The sequence below is a fragment of the Odontomachus brunneus genome, unplaced genomic scaffold (genome assembly GCF_010583005.1).
Source record: "Odontomachus brunneus isolate Ranch 3 - 2012 unplaced genomic scaffold, Obru_v1 Obru_scaffold_036, whole genome shotgun sequence".
NCBI lineage: Eukaryota > Metazoa > Arthropoda > Insecta > Hymenoptera > Formicidae > Odontomachus > Odontomachus brunneus.
The window spans coordinates 1,096,065-1,115,661 of NW_022639486.1; the positions used below are offsets into that span (position 1 = coordinate 1,096,065).

Consider the following 19,597-nt stretch of genomic DNA (forward strand, 5'->3'; position numbering starts at 1 on the left):
CTGGTCGTCAACACTCAAAACGATTGCGCTGTGCCGTTGAGAAGAGTCAAGTGCGTTTCAAGTACAATGATTCGGATCGCAGAGTTCATTACGAGGGGAAGACGATGCACCTGTGTTTAAAAGTGACGAAACGACGACTGATTCGATACTTAACGAACGAGTTGTATTCGTTGTAAAAATATCCTCCAAAGGCGCGGGCGCGCGTTAATAAAAAACAGAACCGAAATATCCCTTAAATCGAGCTCCTAACAGCGCACGCTGACTGGATGAACGATCTCTTACTTAAGTAGCGAAATGTAATTGTAACGCGATTGCGAAAAACAGCAAAAGTTCTGCCGAGCTCGCTTAACAACTATGTATTATTATTGTCACGCGTCGTATCTGCGAGAGTGTGCACTGTATGACGATGGTGTTGCGTTTCGCAAACAGAGGCTCTTCTTCGTACGAACATGAGTGAACGTATTCCACGTAAAAAAGTGCTTTGTCGCGTTTGAAACCTTTTTCTTTCACCTGATATATTCTGCGGCGTAAATATAAAAGTATAAAAGATGTGCTTCTCCGCTGTGAGAATGATATAATACGACTGCGAAAACGTTCTGTCGTCGTGGTTTCGTTTATTTCAAACATTGTTCGTTTCTTTTTTTTTTCTTTTCGTAAGCATGGTCAATGTTAAATGCCGATTAAGAGAGTTGCCCTTGGTTATCACGTTAGAAACGAACGTTAGTTACGTGTCAAATTTTTGTCATTCAACGAAAGCAGTCTCGCGTGAAATTGGGCAGAAAGTAAGCGCTTCGCGAAATCATCCGCAAGATTCTACCGAGTCAGTCAAAAAATTTCGATTTCTCAGTCAAATCTGACTTCATTGTGCTTAACGACAACGAATTATTCGTCGATTGAGTGATTACCATCGTAGTCTATGATATATCGTCAAAGTTTTGACGAAATTCGTATGAAGGTAATAGTGATCGATTTGCCGTCGGAGAAGACGGAATTACAAACTGAACTTTTTGACTGACAATATCCCGCAAACGCAGGCAGATCCTTACATTGTTAAAGGCGATTTCGTTAATCAATTAGGCCCGATCTACAATAGATGGAGTAAGGAGTAGGAATAGGCGTGAGAAATAAGCAGTAAGCAAATTGGCCAATTCCATTCTCACGATTTAAGAATAATCGATTGTGATTGGTCCATTTACTTACTGCTTACTTTTTACTCCTACTCCTACTCCTTACTGCATCTATTGTAGATCGGGTCTTATAGCTTGTCGAACTTTGTGGAAGCTATTCTCATATAATTGTACGCTTCTTCAATTGTTTAACAGTTTGCGCACGCTTTTTCCGGCGAAGTTAGAAGCACATCACGAGAAGTGGTCACGATTACGAGTTCGTTACTCATGAGCTTGTGCGATAATCGGTTACGACACGAATTAAAGTGATAGTACACGAGATATCCGACGTCACAACTGCGACGGAGGATTTAAAAAAAGTGTATGTATTTTATTATGTTTTTATTTTATTATGCTTTTATCTATTAGGTAAGAGTATAATAGTTACTATATACACCGTGTATTATCACTCAACTTTTGTCATAACTGATCATCACGAATTTACTTCGCGATGTAAAAATTTTCTTTTTTAATTCCAGTATATGTGCATATCAATCTACTTTAAATAAACACTATGAACGATACACTAACAATAATACTTTCCTCAAGGCAAAGGAATATAAAGAAACAAAACAGTCACATTATAAAATTACTCAACGTACGAAGTTTCCACTAAGAAATGCACTTTACGAAGATATTACAGCCTTAAGGGGAACAACTTATACGATGAATCTGCTCATTGATCTCTTTTCGGCGTTTCGGGGACGGACTTTTGATACACAATCGATAACAATTAAAACGTTATTATCCGTGAAAATAAATTTGAGACAAAGAAATACTTCGTTTATACGCAAACACAAATTTTCTCTCGCGAGATTATCGAGACTACAAATGTCAAGTGTAAATACGATTAAATTCGCGAGACACGCCATTGAGTGACTGAGTCGCTGCAAAAAAAGTATAGATTTTGTTGCACAAGCGTTGAATATTGCGTAGTTCACTGACGAATGATGACTCAACAAATGAATACATTCAACGACCAAATAAATGCGTTAAAATCCTAGATTCTGCTAGACTTCACAATTATTTGCATGACACATCAATCTCACACATGGTTCTCTTTAAAAAAAGACAGAAAAATCAACAGAAAAGAATAAAACCTACATATGTATATAGATATAGATATTTGTATCAACCTGACTTGCTATCGGAGGAAAACCTTTCAGTCCGCTATTGTTAGCTAAAGCATCAACTATGTCTCGTGAAATACCGATATAAAAAACTAAATAGCGTTTCTCGTTTCTCTCGCATTCCTCTCTCATATATCTATAAATCTTCGTTACTTTTACCATATCCACTTAAAATTCCGTCGTCATAAAAAAATAAAAACATCATTTCTTCTTCATAGTCAACACGATTCGCGATTACATCGAATAAACCTGCTAATCTGTCGTTTTTTTTCTCGTTTCTCCTCTTTTTCTTTTCTTGTCTCTAAGTGGGCTACAGGGCGCCTAGAGCTTTTATCGTTCTGTCACGATACTTTCATTCAAAACAACAGAAGCTATTTCTCACGGATCTCTTGCTGCCTCATTCCTAAACGTGTACATTATAACCATGCGACACACTACGATATATCACATATCGCGTTATTAGCACCGTTTCAAAGACATACTCAAAAATGGAATATGCTTTGATAAGCGGGTGGAAAATAATGGCTCGACGTACGTGTCGACTTAGGCTTGTACGGGTCATTACTAGTCACAGTTCGGTGATATATCACTTGCCGAAACGATCGACAAGGGTATCACTTACTCCTATCGTCGAATGAGGCATCCCGGAAAAATACGACGAACAGAAATGCTTTGCGTTGGCACACGGATTACTCAAGAAACTTACGGCAAATCATCACGCAACGATCGCGAGGCAGCTGTATTCGTTGGACAAAAAAGATGAAAGGATCACAATTGATATTCTTACGCCCTATCGAGAACTACGAATTTAAGTACTCGTTTTCTTCCTCTACGATTCCTTATCGCTTGACACTAAAATTAAAATAATCAGCAATCTCGCGTAAATTCTCTTAGAAGATACGCGAATTCACACAAAAAATGAGTAATATATAAAACAACAAATTAAATGCAGATTGGTAAAACTGAGCACGGACACCCACTTGGAAGGACACTTGCGCCATTTTCTTTTTCTTTTTTTTTTTTCTTTTTTTTTTTTGTTTTTGGAACTTTACGTCGCAAGATTTGTCGTGCTACTGATATAATGTGGGGGAGGAAGGTTTCGTCGCAACGATCTAAAATTTGTGCAAATATACATTGAGGATTTATGTCGCGCGAGTTTCTGATATGTGTCGTGAGCTTAAAATTAAAGGAAATGGAGCCGTCACGATTGAAGTCGTCATACCGCGAATACTACGAGCAAACAGTTATAAAACAGCCGAGACTATCAAGACGGGAAAGGGGGAAATACAAAGGCAGTCAGAGTGAGATCTGTTAAAATTATCGGCAAATCAAGAGTGACAAGATATAATACTTCTATAGGCGAAGAATGTCGTATGGAATGTTGCGTTCTTTTTTTTATCGGCCCACACGAATACTGCATTGACGGAGCAAACAATAAACGGATGCTACCAAAAACTGAATAAATATATAACAACATTAATATAGCAATAAACATTATATGCTAGCAGCAGCATTAGTTCCTTTCTCATTAATGGCGCAATGAGAAAACACACTGGTAGTACGGGCAGATAAATATACTATCGATTTTTCTCTCTTTCTCCCTGTCTCTCTCACTCTCACTCTCTTTTATGTCGATACGTATTATACTTTGCTGTTAATCGATGCATTCGCAAGGAGAGGTACGAGCTGTTCGGAGAGTTGTCCTACCGTCAGTTGCAATACTGCTTGCTTCTCTTCTAACGCGGCGACCTTGTTGGAGCAATTTAAATTAATATCGCGTGTCTCCACGTAAACGCGACGTATTGAAATGCAAATTTAACGAATAACAAATTATTTCGACACTTACCCTTTCCAATAACTTGCTGTAAAGGGCATATGGAACGTAGGCCGGCTGTCCGGATGGCGTAGCGGGACTGTTGTCAGTGTGGGGGCTTGGGTCGGCTCTCGGACTTTTTGCCTCTTTCTGTTTACTATCGTCGTTGTCAGCGTCCGCTTTATTGACAGGATCCACGACGTTCGTTTGCGTCATCAATCTGCCGGACAGATAATGCACACGTTACACGCGTTACACGCTCGTAGTAAACAATACAACATATATTGGCAAAAAGCTGAAATATACCGTGAGAAATTCCGTTCTTTCTTCACTTCTACTTTGTCTGTCCGCTCGACCGCAGTCTTCCTCCTCTCCATCTGATTCATCTTTAATTCCTCGACCTATAACCAAATGGGTGATATTAGAAACGATAAGATTATGAGGACTCGTGTACTCAGCTTCTATTGTTTTGTTTCAATCAGTTACCCATGGTGCTTTTCTCTTCGCTTTTGCCGCAAGCCCATCTGTCTCTTCATCCGCTATTTGCTCCAACATGGTATCGGCACGCCCATTAGATAAATCATCCTCCTATGAGTTATAGAAAAAAAAAATGAAATTATCAGTCTCTTTTATCGAGTCAGCGAATCGAATTAGCAGGTGAACATGTACCAGTGTAGTGCTGGGAACGGCAGGTAGCGTAAGGACCGCGTTCACACTACCGGAGCCAGCAGCGTGATGGCGCAGATGTTGCGAAGAAGGCGGGCGTCGGCGAGGCGCTTTAGCGCGAGAAGCTGTCAAATGCGAAAGCGGCGCGCCCTCCCCTCGCTCCACTCCGTCTAGCTCCTCGCCCAAAGCGGCACTCGTGTTTCCGATACCGTTATTATTCCCCACGTCGCTCACGAGACGTTTCAGGCTCGATATGATCGAGTGGCCACTAACCGCTTTCTTATCACCGCCTGCAGTTCCGGTCCCGGCAACTGTCGATGATGTCGATATGGAGGAAGACGACGTCGATAGGGCCTTTTTAGTGCTGTCTATGACAGGAAAGTGATCTAATGGAGCACGAAATTACAATGTTATACTCACCGATGCAAAAATGTCGCTCTGCTAAGGAATTGTTGCATGCTTTACCTGATATATTACTCGGATGCACATTCCTAGAGTCCAAACTTTTTCTAACGTGCGCCTTCTCGCTTTTCTTCACTTGGTGGGAATGCCTAATGCTCAATTTTGTACTGACCGACGTTGAATCGTGCCACTGGTCTGATTCTTGGTGTTCATTCTTCCCACCGATAACCTCCACGAAGTTATCAGGGAACAAGCCCACATGTCCATTCAATTCTCCCTTCCACCAACCCTAAATAAATCATTACACATTTTTATATTGATGTAAATCTATTTGTCATGTATTTATAGTTTTACAATTTAGTTTTATTAATTCACCAATATATTAATCACACAGATCAATTACAAACCTTGTCTGGTGCATCCTTGGATAAAAGTGTGATGATCTCTCCCTCGATGAAGGTGAGTTCATCCTCATTAGCAGCCTCATAAGGAAAGAGTACCCTGCACATCTCCTTTTTATCTCGATCCTTATGCTTGTCCTGCTCCTCAGGAACAGGAGGGGAAACAAAGTTGGAAGGGAACACACCGACTTTACCTCTGAGACGACCTCTCCACCATCCCTCTTCCACTTCTCCTAAGAACTCTATGGAGTCTTGCGGTACTAGAGTTAATTCATCCTCATTGCAAGGTTCATAACTGAAGAGGACTTTGCAGAGACGTCTGCTAGAACCGTTTCTCAAAGTGACCTCATCAGACTTGACGCTAATTATAGTCTCATTGTTGCTGCTACCACCACTGGTTGATGATGGTTCTAATACCTGTGCATATCCAACGTGTGCTTCTGCATTGTTAAAACGACCAAATATACACAGGCAACAAGCACAAGTGAGCCTACTGTACCTTAACGAAATTGTCAGGAAACATGCCACGCTTATCTCGCAAAGTGCCTTCCCACCAGCCCCCGAGCATCATCTTGATCTCGGTGATGATGTCACCCTTTCTCAGGGTCAACTCGTCGTCCTCCTGCGCCACGTAGTTATACTCCACTATCGCCTCCATCCTGGGCACAAGGTGAATCTGCGGGAAAACAGCGGCACACTAGGCTCACCATGCGACAGCGAGCGTTCGGTCGCTCGTTGACGAGTCAAGATCGCTCAATTAGCCCGACGCGACTCCTCGGCGGTGCGTAGGCGGACGCGAGAGGCGACAATCACAAGGAAGGCCGGTCGAGGAGGAGTCCGCTGAATGTTCACGAGGGAAAACGGCTCTCGAGTGTAGCATACGTATCAGCGTGCGTGCATACGTACGAGTCACGAAGTGACGCGCGTCCGCGGCGAAGGCCTGTCGTGGGTTTCCCGACTGTGGTGCGTCTCGCCAGCGGTTCGTGCTGACTTACGGTGCGCATCGCATCGCAACGCGACGCAACGCAACGAAACGAAACGCAACGCAGCGCGACGCGACGCGCACGCGATACGGCCCGCCGCGTGGCTCGGAATTTAGACAGATCCTAGGCACGGTTGACAGCTCCCCGTGTCTGTCACCGCAGCCATATTGCGCTCGGAAACGTCGACAGGCCCCCGATCTGGGCAAGGCGCGCGCATGCCACTCTCTATTCCTCAGACCATTGACTTTTGGCGCTCTCTTTCGTCGGGAAGCCATATTTCCATCGGCGGGACCGCGGCGGTTGACTCCGGATCGCAGGGATGAATAAGCGTTCTTCTTGGCTGCGAGTTCTTGTGTAGAACCGAAAAGGTACATTCTTCAGCCTTGACATCGAATATTTTAACGGTGGAGCATAAAGTTGATATCGTGAAATCGAAAAGTCCGTTTGAAATTGAACGATGAGTAAATAAGGTTACCCGCGAAAACTCTCACTCACGAGAAATCCTCGTTATCGAGGACTATTCGTGAAGAATTCTTTCGTTTTCCGCTCGCAGGCTGTCCGAAGATTCTCGATGCCTCGATATTTTGGTATAAATCGATCGAAGAATCCGCGTTGGATATTCGACAGTTTTGTCGGTAAGTCGCGCCTATACGAAGAAACATGGCGGTTCTTTCCGATTCAAAAGACTTTAGGCGCCCGCGCGCGAGATGCATCTCGTTCAGATGCGTGATTCATTCACGTCGCGTCTTACAGTGAGTCATAAGCCGCACGTGCTGCACACTTCAATGATACTGCCGACGACGTACCGCTATTCCCGCGTTATTGTCATTTCTCGACGATCAAAGTTCGAAATTCGTCCAAGGTTTTAGAGATTGCTCAAAAAATTGAGACGGCGATTCAGCACGACACGTCAGGTTGTATTTTTATATCTTAACGATTATGTTTAACATGTGCACGGAAGGAACAACTCCATTAATGTAACCGAACTTTTTGTTATTAGGGGACCAAATGAAAAACTCGATTGTGGAGGAACAGAAAGATTCCTGTAGGAGGTTTCCATTCAGCCAATTACTTTCTGTTATCTCAGCCGAGTTTTAATGTAACCGCACAGAAAAAAGACTTCAGATTGTGTAATTGAATGACGAAAAGCTCGCTAATGAGAAATAATATTTCTGTTGACGTGACTGCAGACACATTCATATGAACATTCAGCAGCAATAAAACTCCGTAACTGAGAATAATTGGTTGATTGTGTGAGCAGAAACCTTCTATAGGAATATCCCTGTTCTTCCTTCCTTCCTTCCTTCCTTCAATATATGGCTACAGGCCTCTATAAGAGTAATGCCCCTACGCCAGTTTCCGATTAATGATATAATTTGAGAGTAAAGTCTTGGAAATTTCCAAGACACGATCCAAAAAAATCACAAGGTCCGAACATGTTCGAACACGTCTTGTCGTGACGGCGGTTAGGCCGGAACTTATATCCCTGTTCTTACAACTGAGTTTTTCGTCTGTGAGGGTTCCCAGGTAACAGGAAATTCAACTACACTGACGAAATTGTTTCTTTCGCGTTCAGACGAATGTTTTCGGTGACACAGTGACAGAGTTTCTCGTCTGGTCGTCATTTAATTACACGAACTGACATTTCTTCTTCGTGCGTAAACACCAAGCCCTTATCTCTTATCAAACGATAATTGAACGCGACCGTTTGATTTTTGATAATGATGTATACTTACGACTTGCGATACGAAGCTATAAAATTTGTTATTAAAAATTGCAATTGCGTCGGAATAACACGCGATCTCGAAAATGTCCCATGTACGAGGAGCGCAATTCGCGACGTGTGACAAGCCGCTAACTCGAGTCGGTTAACTTGTCAGACTGACGTCGCGGACTCGCGCTCGGCGCGACGTTCCACATTCTGAGGAGGGAATCGCCGAGCAGCACAATGTGCGGCACACGTACCTGTCAAACGTAGACCACTCGGCGACTTCCTCGTGCGCATCGGCGGACGATTCAGTGCGTGCGTTCAGCTGGAAAACGGTGCGTGTCGTCCTCCATTTTCAAGTCGCTGATTCACTCCGGTAATCGCTCGCCCGTCTTATCGTCCAAGACTATCACGTATCGGCGAGCACGCGGCGAATACCGAGTCCCACACGCCACGTGCGCGTGTGTCGTACGGTTATTGGGCGACAGCTGGCTTGACACACTTGGGACGTGCACTCGGGAAAATGCTTACATTAGAATTCACGCCTCACTTTCCTCCTTGATTACGTCTAAGCACGAGCGAGAGAGAACTCGCTTTTGTCCTGCTTTCTATTTATTCATCGCCTCTGTGGTCGAAATCATTTTCTCTCTCCACGGAAAAGAAATTTCAATTCGGGCAGCTGAATGAGGACCAGACGAAAAACTCGCTGACAAGATATATATTCGTTACTGTGTGTGTGTATGTGTGTGTGTGTATGTGTGACTGAAAACAGGTTGTGTAGAAATTTCTTACAGGAATCTTTCTATTTCTACAACCGAGTCTTTTATCTGGTTTCCAAGTAACGAAAAATTCAGTTACACTAATGAATTGTTTTTTCCGTGTGCGAGAATTAACCGTTTTCTGCTTTAGTGATAAATAGTGACGACGATGAGATATTGCCTTGATATAACTTTTTCTCTCTTTTTCTCTGAGGGTTCTATGTTCAAAATCGTCGCGTCACGCGTGCCAAATTGTCAGCAGTTTTAACTCGATGCGTGTGTAAAGAGAAAATGCGTGATATCGTAGGTAAAAAGTGTGTATTTCTTTTTATTTATTATTGATTCAGACACATCAAGTTGAACAAGTTGTTTCTACAAACTTAAAAACTTATACACTTATACATTCAGATAATCGATCGCGAAGTTCGAATTAAATTTAGGTAACGTGATGCTGGTTATCGAGGGTGGGGGTGACGTAATGACAAACTGAAACGTCGTTAAAAGCTGTCGTTACACCGTACGTTTAACATTTTCGCGGTTACTCCCTCGGCTTGATCGGGCAAAGTGCTTCTTATACTCGGCCCTTGCTCCACAAAATGCAAGAGGAAAAGGAAGAGATGATGGTATCGCGCAGATGGTATTGCTCGCGGAGATGAAATACAACCTGTCGATGTAATCGAGTCAATCGTTAATAAAGCGAATTATAAAAAATTTCACCAAGTGGGTCACTCGGTTTGACGCGAATCGAAAACAATTGGCAGCCGCAACTGTTTGCCCGATCAACCCGTCCCATTTTATCACTATGTATATCTTAACAGGGCTTGTATAACGGAAACATAGCTGACTCCCGTCAGGAAACTTTCATCGTATCGTTGAAAATCGTAAGGTCGTTGAGAACCGAGAGCTACCAGTTCGCAGAGCCGTAACTAGAACGTGCACGAAAAGGGACCGAGGAAGAAATTGAAGAAGCGCACGATCGTGTGCAACACATTCAATTTCAGAAATCAATAACTCGCCGGACGGAATTTTGCGAATTCGCATTCGGTCAGCCGGCGAGTATACGAGTGATGGGTTGCGAGAAATATTGGGAGAATTTGCAGAAAGTAAAAGGTCTCCGGTGACAAACGCGCGCGCATATTTTAACTCTGTTGTGTGCATTTTTTTCGTGGAGACACATCTCAGGGATAGGTGTGTGGCCAATTAATGAAAAGCCGTTGCGCTCATTAACGAAGATACGCTAGTTACGGCGCTACACGCGCGCGCACGTACGTGGCTCAACTAAGTCGATATAAAAAATGCTCCTCCGCGAGAGGCTCGTCTGCCGAAGACCAGCTCCGGCTGAGAAATCGAGCACTTCGATGAAGGCAAACGATCCAGCGTCCCTCGAAACAGAAACTCGTGTAAAGCGACTTCTACGACGTCCACGTGGGCGACGCCGAGTTCGAAAATTGACTTCTTCTCTTTACTTTTTGCTCTTATTACTCTCTCCACATATCCGTCGCGAGTAACAAGCGCCCATGCGCGGAAATGATGGGATTGGGTGAAATGCTTAATTCGAGAATTCGAACGAACGATTTTACGAGCGCTGAATTTACGGCGGTCGAGTTTATCGCCAGAAGTGGCTTCCCACAGCTCCCCGCATCCGACCGAAGAAATTGATTCTCGCGAGGATGACGTCGAGTATATTCGCCATGGGCGCTTCTTCCTCGCTCTCTACAGAGTCCGCGGGACGAAAATGAACGACAGTTCTGGCAAATCACGCGCGTATCTAAAGAAGATCCTGGGTCAACGCGAGTAGGGCCTATTCGACACCCCGGTTTCTCTAATCGCATCTACAATCCGCTAATCCAAGGTTTCCCAAACTTTGAGAAATATATACGCTGGTCCTCTCTCTCTCTCTCGTTCTCTCTCTCTCTCTCTCTCTCTCTCTCTATCTTTCTCTCTCTCTGTCTGTCTAACAATATACGTGCAAACGTATGTTTGTTTCACTCAAAATTCCATTTGTCAAGATCAAACTGAAATTTGACATGACTTACTCAGAGATCGAGTGGGGTAACGTCAGTTTTGCAACAACAACAGGTACAATTCCGCTTCTTAGAAAGCAATTCGGGGAGCCGCGATATAAATGATCATTTGATATACGGCAGGACTATTTTCGTTGTTTTTGTACCAAGTTATACAGCTTGCGACCACGAAAAGTGCGGAGACTGATAAGTCCGGCCCTTGCTCTTGTCTTAAGTTTGGGAAACCCCGCGTTAATTAAAGGGCGCAGGCTGCTTAGCAAGCGAGACAATTGGATTCCGTAGTCTTTATACAAATACGCCGCGATTTATAAATATATAAAAGCAACAAATATATATACCATCATATCGTGTGTATATATATATATATATTTTTTTTTTTTATAATAATAATATATATATGTATATTTTCATAGAGTATCGCGCGTCTTGCAAATGGTACAAAGCCTAAGTCGTAACTATTACGTTTAGGATTACGATTGCGGCTGAAAAAAAAAACAAACAAATCGTGTCGATCGCTAATCCGCTAACGTGCGCGAATTCACAAATTATCTCGTTTCGTCGGCATCGTCGCTGCAACGTCGATCGATCGCGACAAATATAATGCACTTCTCGGCGAGTGCATGCGCTCTTTAGACCTGAACGTGTCGCGACGCAAGCTGCGACCGAACGTGCGGCAAACGCGAAAATGGCTTTTCGCGAAGTGCCACCCCTCGGTGTAACGTGTAGCCGCACGTGACGTAGAACAAAAGTCGCAAGATTGCTCCCTCGCGATGCGACACGAACCCCGCGCTTGTGAGCCCCGCTTTCTTCGTTTTTCCCTCATTTTCTTTTCTTCCTTCCTTCTTTCATGTCTTTGGCGTGTCCGTCGCGCTGCCGCGGCACAATCGTTGCGAATCGGCAATCACAGCGGCGATAACGATCGTTCGCGGCTCGTCGGGAGACGCGAGAGACCTCTGCCTTTTTCCTTTCCCCTCGAGTGTTTAAGAGAGAAAGAATGAAACAAAAGGTATTACGTCGCGAGTATTATATTCGTCGATTCTCTCGCGTGATCCTAAAAGTTTGCGAGCTCTCCAAGAAGTGTTTGCCGAAATAGTGAGCTTTTCTAATTGGAGCTCGAGCACCGAGCAGCGTTCGCATACAGTCACGGTTAGTCTTTCCCGCTGGTTAGTTCGCCCCCAATCGATCGTGAAGCGATTTGTTGCGATACTTCGTGTATCCTCCAGCCCGTGTTTCTTTCGCGCGCTCCTCCTCCTCCTCCTGTTCCTCCTTCTCGTGTCCTCATAATCATCGATAGGCACAATAAAGGCTTTTTTATTTGTTCTTCTGCCAACGTAAACGAGAAGTACCAAATGTACACGGTGGAGGTGATCTCTCATCAAAAGGGCGACGACGATTCTACGTTCGCTACGAAAGGATTGTGCGCTTTTCTATATGAGATAGATATACCGACAACTCTAAACAATACAAAACATCCCTTACGTAACGTGGCAACGACACGTGTGAACAGAGTCGTAGATCAAATCGGATTCGAGATGAAACGCTACATACGAAGGATTGCGGATTCAATTGACTCTTTCGTGCCGAACGAGAGCGAGCTTCATTCGCTCTCGAGAACTGCCGATTCGTTCGCGTTTATCCGATTTGTCTTACCGACCCGTTTGCGGTGGCGCAAATTCAACAAATTTGCCTCGCGGATAAAAGTCGCGCGGCCGACAGAGGTGTTGTTCATATAAAAAATCGAGCGAAACCCGACGATCGTCCGTTTTTCACACATAAGTTTATAAAAAAAGCTCCCCCGACGTTCGCGAAATCAGGAGGGTCGGTTTATGTCGTTTAGGATCGATCGAGTGATTTACACCCCGCCGTCGAAACGTGTACGTTTTGTAGCGTGTTGTGCGGCAGCTAATCTAATTTCACGCGGCCGAAATCCCTCTCGAACTCTTTCCCCGCCGCCTCCAGCCGCCCAAATATGCCCTGTCGAAAGTGCTTCTCTCACACGAAACGAGATTGAACGTACCATATCGTATCGTTGAAACGTCGCAACGCGGCGCCGCTGGAGGAACGACGCCGTTCCGTCGAAAATGCAACACAGATCGCCGAATGTGTTTCATTACGATTATCAAAGCGCATTAATTAAGCGTGGATTATCACGTATATGTATGTGTGTGTATGCGTGTACGTGTGTATGTGTACGTGTGTGTATACCGATATGAAGGATTCGATACACAAATGCCAAGTGCTCGCCGGTATCGATTTGGCCTCGTTGCGAAACTTCGTTTCAATTCAGGATCGAAAAAATATCATTTTTAAAGAATATACACGAATACCACAACAGCTCCTCCGAACGCATAAATAGCGCTCGCCGTGCTTACGTTATGTCCACTTGTTTACTCTGATATCCATCTGGGAGCAGTCGATTTATTCTTCCCTTCGGAGCATCGAGAGATTCGCGTGCAAAAGCGCAATAAGTCGCGACCTGCTTCGTGGCGGTTTTATTTGTTATCTGCTCGGATATACAAATTTAAAATGTTGTCGAACTGGTACCTTCTCGACAGCATTTTTCTCTATGTGCTACTTTCAACGTGAAATGCCATCGTAAATTGAAGCGCGAGTAAAGGATAAAGTGTGCTTGAGATTTTATCAAGATTAAATTGTGCCCGAAATCTCGATCAAGATTAAAATTTCTATTATGTGTTCGTACGTATTATATAATTATATCATTTCTTGAAACGCTTCCCTCAAATTTTCAACGCGCTATTTCCTCGCTACTGAAACGACATTTAATTACTTGCGCGGAACGCTCGATATAAAGATAATACCTGTGCAAACATTGGCATGTGCGCATCGAAATGATCTCGACGTAACAGCTAATCGCGCGAGCCCTCCCGCAAGGGGAGGGCTCTGGTCCTCGTTGAGAGACATCGGTGGTAATCGCAAGTCTCATGGTAGCGTCGTTTTCAGACGGTAATCACAATGCGCTTGATGATGTCTTCCTCGCGTAGACATACTAATAGTAATACGTCGATCACTGCGAAAAAAGTGTCGCCTCGAGTAGCATCGAGAGGATCTCTCCATCTTAGGCCTTATCGATACGTCAAGCGAATCTAATTGAACGTTTTCTCTCTTCTTTTTTTTCTTATTCTTTTCTCTTTTAACTGCCTACGATACCCAAACACGACTGTGTCTGGCCTGCGAAAGAGTCTAACATCGACGAGATTATATTGCAAAATTGATCGTAGACGCGTTCGAGTTTCGTGATCTCCTCACGTCGATTCTCCTCGGCCGTGTGGTAGCGCGAATATCTTCCCCCTCGGCCGATCTTCCCTGACCTGCCGGCGTTTTCGGATCAAACTCGCGTGGAAACGAGAAAACTTCGGCACGCGCCGCGGAAGTTCCGAGCTGACGGTGAATGGATGAGTAGAGAAACCACTTATCCATCGATAATCAGTCAAATCGTCATACAGCGTACGGACTGATCGCGCGTATCGGTAAATAAGCCCCGCGATTATCTCAAACGTAGCCCGAGCTCGACCGGCGATGCGCTTCCCGACTGCACGAACAAGACGACGAGGCGGCTCGCATGCGCCACGACGAATGTTCGTGACGTCTCTTTGGCGCACAAGGTGCTTCACGATCGTGACGATGATAACCGCGACGACCGATGATCCGCGTGAAGCGTTCGCGGATCCACCCGTCTCGCCGTTCTCTTCGCCTCGCGTCACGACGTCGCTTCGTGCGGCTCTCACGTGTATGTGTGTGTATTTATTTGTGTGGGTATATCTGTGTGTACGTGTAATAGGGTGCAGGGTTTACGAGATAATATCTATAATATCCGTTGCGATTATTGTAGACGGTGGTGTAGAGTAGTATCGTGAATACTTGCCCGGGCCGCTCTCGCCAGGTACGAACCAACTCTCTCGCTTTCGCTCTCTCTCTCTCTCTCTCTCTCTCTCTCTTTCTCTCCTTCCTTCTCGTCGTAAACGCGTGCAGGTCGATTTCCGTTCGACGACACTGACGTCCGCGTCGCGCGTATGTACAGGTATAGAAACGAGCGCCTCCTCGTGCACACGATAAGATAGACGAAATCCCGCTCCGGGTTTAATATCTAGCCGCCGTCGAAGCCTCCAACGAGCCGGATAGACGAGCTCCGTTGATTGTCCGAACTAACAAGTGCACCTCCAGGCATCACCCTGTTGAGACGGGGACTGCGCCTTGATCACACTGTCCGCGCCTTCTCTCTCGGAGGCCTCGAACAGGCTGGCCTGTAATCGTGATTGTTCAGTGAGGAAGCTTGAGGAAGCTTCTCCGCTTAATTAGACGCGTCGCGTCGTAGTTTATTATAGTCTCTTGGTAAACTTTGTAAAATTTTCACGCCATCTAATATTTTCTAATTTTAATTCTGAAATATCCCTCTTCACAATTTTAGTCTTTATTTCTATTATAACTTAATTTGAGCACTGGGGAAACTTTCGAGTCACGCGGGAATACAACAGAGAAGATCTTTTCGATGTGGCTGCAAAAAAAGGAGAGGATAACGAGAGAGAATTCAACGCGAACAGGTCTTACCCGCCGGCCTCGTTGTTCCCGTATCCTTCTGGCTAGAGTGAGGAAAGCTTCTTCGATATTTATGTTCTCCTTGCACGATACCTCGAAGAAGGGCATATCGAAGTTCTCCGCGATCTTCTGACCTCTCTCAGCGTCCACGGCGCGGTGCGCGGTCGCGTCGCATTTGTTGGCTGCCAAAACTTTTACTACGTCCGGTGACGCATTCTGCCGATGCAAACGGAAATGTGCCTGTGATTCATGCTCTCCCGCGAAACAATTCTGTCGCATGCTGCGATCCTTTCGAATCGAAACACGCGTTTCTATCGGTTTTACGAATCTTTACACTTATTATTGTTAATTATTCACTTATTAGATAAATTATATTGCAAAGTTCTATTTTTGCGTATGTGTACAGTCATTAATTTAACCATGTTTCATGATACGCTATGAAATAATGAAACGAGCATTGTTTTTGCGATTTCCTCTTAATTCATTAAACGCCGCATCTCTTAACTGGCCGCGCTTAATTACAGCTTTCGCAGTCTTCTAATAAATTTCACGAACTTCCCTCGCAGACTCCGTGCCAATTTTAAATCCCGTCGTAATTTATATTTAAGCAGTTCCTCAGAAGCATCGTGGACTCTCCCCCGAATGTTATGCAAAGTATTTTTAAACACGGCCACTTAAGAATTAATACAGCGCGAAGTTTATTCTCCTCTTCTCTTAATGTTTCATCTGAATTGGACTTTAATCTTACTTCTTGGATATTTCGTAGCCAGTAAGACAGATGGTTAAAACTCTCCAAACTAGTGACGTCGTACATCAAAAGGATACCCATGGCACCGCGATAGTACGCCGTTGTCAAAGTTCGAAATCTTTCTTGGCCGGCGGTATCCCTTTAAAAATACACACACAGATATATTTTCAGCCTTCACGTACTTTTATCTCGGTTTGTATGCAGCTTGTCGTTTTACGTAGAGTCTCGACATTATCGCACTCGCGGGAGCTAAACAGATTCGCCGAGAGACGAGCTTTCTTTTCTATTTGTCTCGACTTCTTTTGCTCTGATTCTCGACACCGAATTTTCGCGACGTCCCGTCGAGCGCTCAACAGAGCGCGTTAATAATCAGTACTCACCATATTTGCAATTTTATCGGCGTGCCGTCTAAGTTAATGATCTTCTGTTTGAAATCGATACCTGCGGAGACATTTATCATTTACATCCAGTGTGCGTGCACTTCCGGAATGCGGGGATTCAGCGGAACTCCGAGCGAAACACCTTCAAGGGGTGCGCGATCGACTGCGACATGGACGTAACAGATGCTATCGCTAATTACGCGACTGTTGCGACAGTTTACACGCAACAATCCCATATTTTCTTTGCGTGCGAGTAATATAATTAAAGCTCTATCTGTGTGAGAGCGAAATAGTTCCGGGAAACACACATACGCGAAATTGAGAGTCGCGAGGTATTTCCACGCGGACAGAAAATATATTTTCCCCGCGCTATAATTGTGTGCACTTCGTGAACGTGGACGGCTAACTCAATTCAGCTAAATATAAAATTAAAAGGCCGAAGTCCGAAGCTCGGGGCGGATACAAGGTAATCAGCTGATCGATGCTGACTCAATGTACATTTTGCGGAATACATGTGTCGTATGTGACACACGAATCAACCCTCGACAAATGTATCGAAATTCTATTCGGAACGCACTTTCCTCTTCGCGAGAACGAATTATAATTTATTATAATTTATGCACGTTAAGCAGGGAGTCGTCTCTGTGTTTCGCGTTGTTTCATAATAAATAGAAAGCTGCAACCTCGCGTGTAAAATTAGAGTGACGCAGAGAAAAAAATTAAAGTGCAACTGTGCGTGTACTTTGTTGTAGTTTACGAGGTATCTGTGCCAGGGACAGATGTGACCCCACCGTATATATAGCGGTCTGGGGTTAATTAACGGCTACCTGTATCAACGGTACGCTGCGCGTTCATCCTACTTTGGAATTAAAACGCGTGGCTTGTCATGGACCGGAGGATGTGGCAGGTGATAACGAGATGCTGGCCTCCGCAAAGCGGTTGCGATTGTCGCAAAGGTATTCATCCGATCGACGAGGAGCCACCACTCAAAACGACGAGTCACCGAGCACGACTTGAAGGTGGTCGCAGCCACAGGTAAATAGGGGGTACCGGGTGTATCGCGTATTAATGCATCTCTCTCACCTATCGTCGAGATGTAAGTGTCGTAGTACCGTTCGTCGCAGTAGCGATGCACGATGCAGGTCTTGCCGACGTTTGAGTCGCCCAGCACCAGAACCTTGTACGTGGCTGCGAAATCCAACGCCATGTTTGCCGTGTCGGGTGATCTCGGACTGTTGTTGGGTCGACAACAGAGTCGTCGGCCGGGGGTTGTTCTTCGCGAACGCGCCGCTCGGGGGTGGAGGATCGATTCGAGGCTTGCGCTTTAGCCCCCGCGCGCGGAGGTTAAAGGTGTTCTCACAATGTGTGTGACATTTCGTCGCTCATGCGCGGCTTTCAGGTGTAAAGACTGTGGCTCGCGCGTGTTTGTGAATGTTGGAGACGTAACCGACACGTGGTGCGAGTGCAAAAGCGTGGCTGTGTGAGCGTGTGTATATGTTGGGGTATGCGAGGTAGACGCGGACACTTTTACACCGGTACCGGCGTGGAGAGAAGATGAAGTCGAAGATCGACGAAGAGACGGTGTCCACCGGGAGCGATATGCAACTGTCGCTATATATGTTGCACGTATAGGAGGACGCATGAAAACTTCCTCTCTTCTATTTTTACGTTTCTCTCTCGTCCGAGTCTTCCTCATGTATAATAAAACTTCGTGTGTTCCGGTATAACTCGGTCTGGCGACGCGGGAGTAAGTCGTGAGTTCGCGAGGGTGTCGGGAATAATCAATCGATATTGGAAATTAGGCCGCTTTATTGTTTGTATTATTAATCAGGCCAACGTGTATTTTGTCCACTGAAATCAGTGGAACTTAATGTTTACAACAGGTAACTGCGTTCGTCTGCGCTCGGGATTTCGCTTCATACCATAACAAAATATTATTAGAATGGAATTCCGTTTTTGTCTTTAGATTTACAATAATTAATTCGCTAACGCGTAATCACGTTTGCTCTACGAATGTTATTCCTCTTCTTTTCGAGACGAGACTTATATTCCCATTTTCTACGTGTACGCTCTACAGTTATACGCGTCTTTAACACTAGCCTAAGGCTCTCAAATCGTCGTCACAGTAAAACGAATAAATAGCTACTCAAGTAATTTTTGGAAATGACTTTGTTGCAAAGCGCGCCCTACGATAAACTCGTAACAATAATAAAATCAACTTTAATACTTCAGCGTATGCAAGCCGCACTCATCACTCTTATTACTCGATCTACCCTTAGAGAGATATGCTTTTATTTAGATAATATATATTTTTTTACCGGATGCGAAGAGGAAACAAGCTTCAACGCGAATCTATGATTAAATGTCACATAGTGACGTTAGAAAATCAGCAATTTGCAAATCGGTCTAAGACATAATTCTAGAAGTCCCGTCATTGTTATTATAACGTGATTTTTCATTCAATGAAGACATATCCGTATTTCTGGTTAAAGTACGCGAAAAAAATGTCTTTTCATCATTGCGATCAGTTGCCGCGTTAAGTCAACACAATAGTCGTGTAAATAATATATATGTATATACATTACGTGTAGGCACTTGAAGCATCATAACTTATATAAATACAATATAATATTATTATTTATATAATGTATATTGCCATATACATACGTACATACATATACGTATACATATATATGTGCGTATGTAATGATCGAATAGAGATTAATCAGTGCTTTCATAAAATCACCGATGATTCTATAAAATCAGCGAATTAATCTACAATAAATAATATTATTGTAATAGTATTATGTATATATACATATATATGTATATATATATATATATATATATATATATATATATAT

At 44.1% G+C, this 19,597-nt stretch overlaps 1 protein-coding gene across 1 annotated transcript; it reads right to left on the reverse strand.

Moving 5' to 3' along the window:
- Positions 1 to 648: 648 nt before the first annotated feature.
- On the reverse strand, positions 649 to 17,992 carry LOC116843802. Its single transcript, XM_032814561.1, has 13 exons — positions 17,817 to 17,992; positions 16,734 to 16,794; positions 16,354 to 16,492; positions 15,618 to 15,821; positions 15,228 to 15,313; positions 6,078 to 6,237; positions 5,585 to 5,995; positions 5,241 to 5,466; positions 4,779 to 5,161; positions 4,596 to 4,697; positions 4,416 to 4,510; positions 4,143 to 4,329; positions 649 to 4,045 (listed from the first exon to the last, which is right to left on the reverse strand). The coding sequence occupies exons 1-13, from the start codon at positions 17,938 to 17,940 to the stop codon at positions 3,938 to 3,940; spliced, it is 2,286 nt and encodes a 761-aa protein (XP_032670452.1). The 5' UTR covers positions 17,941 to 17,992; the 3' UTR covers positions 649 to 3,937.
- Positions 17,993 to 19,597: the final 1,605 nt, after the last annotated feature.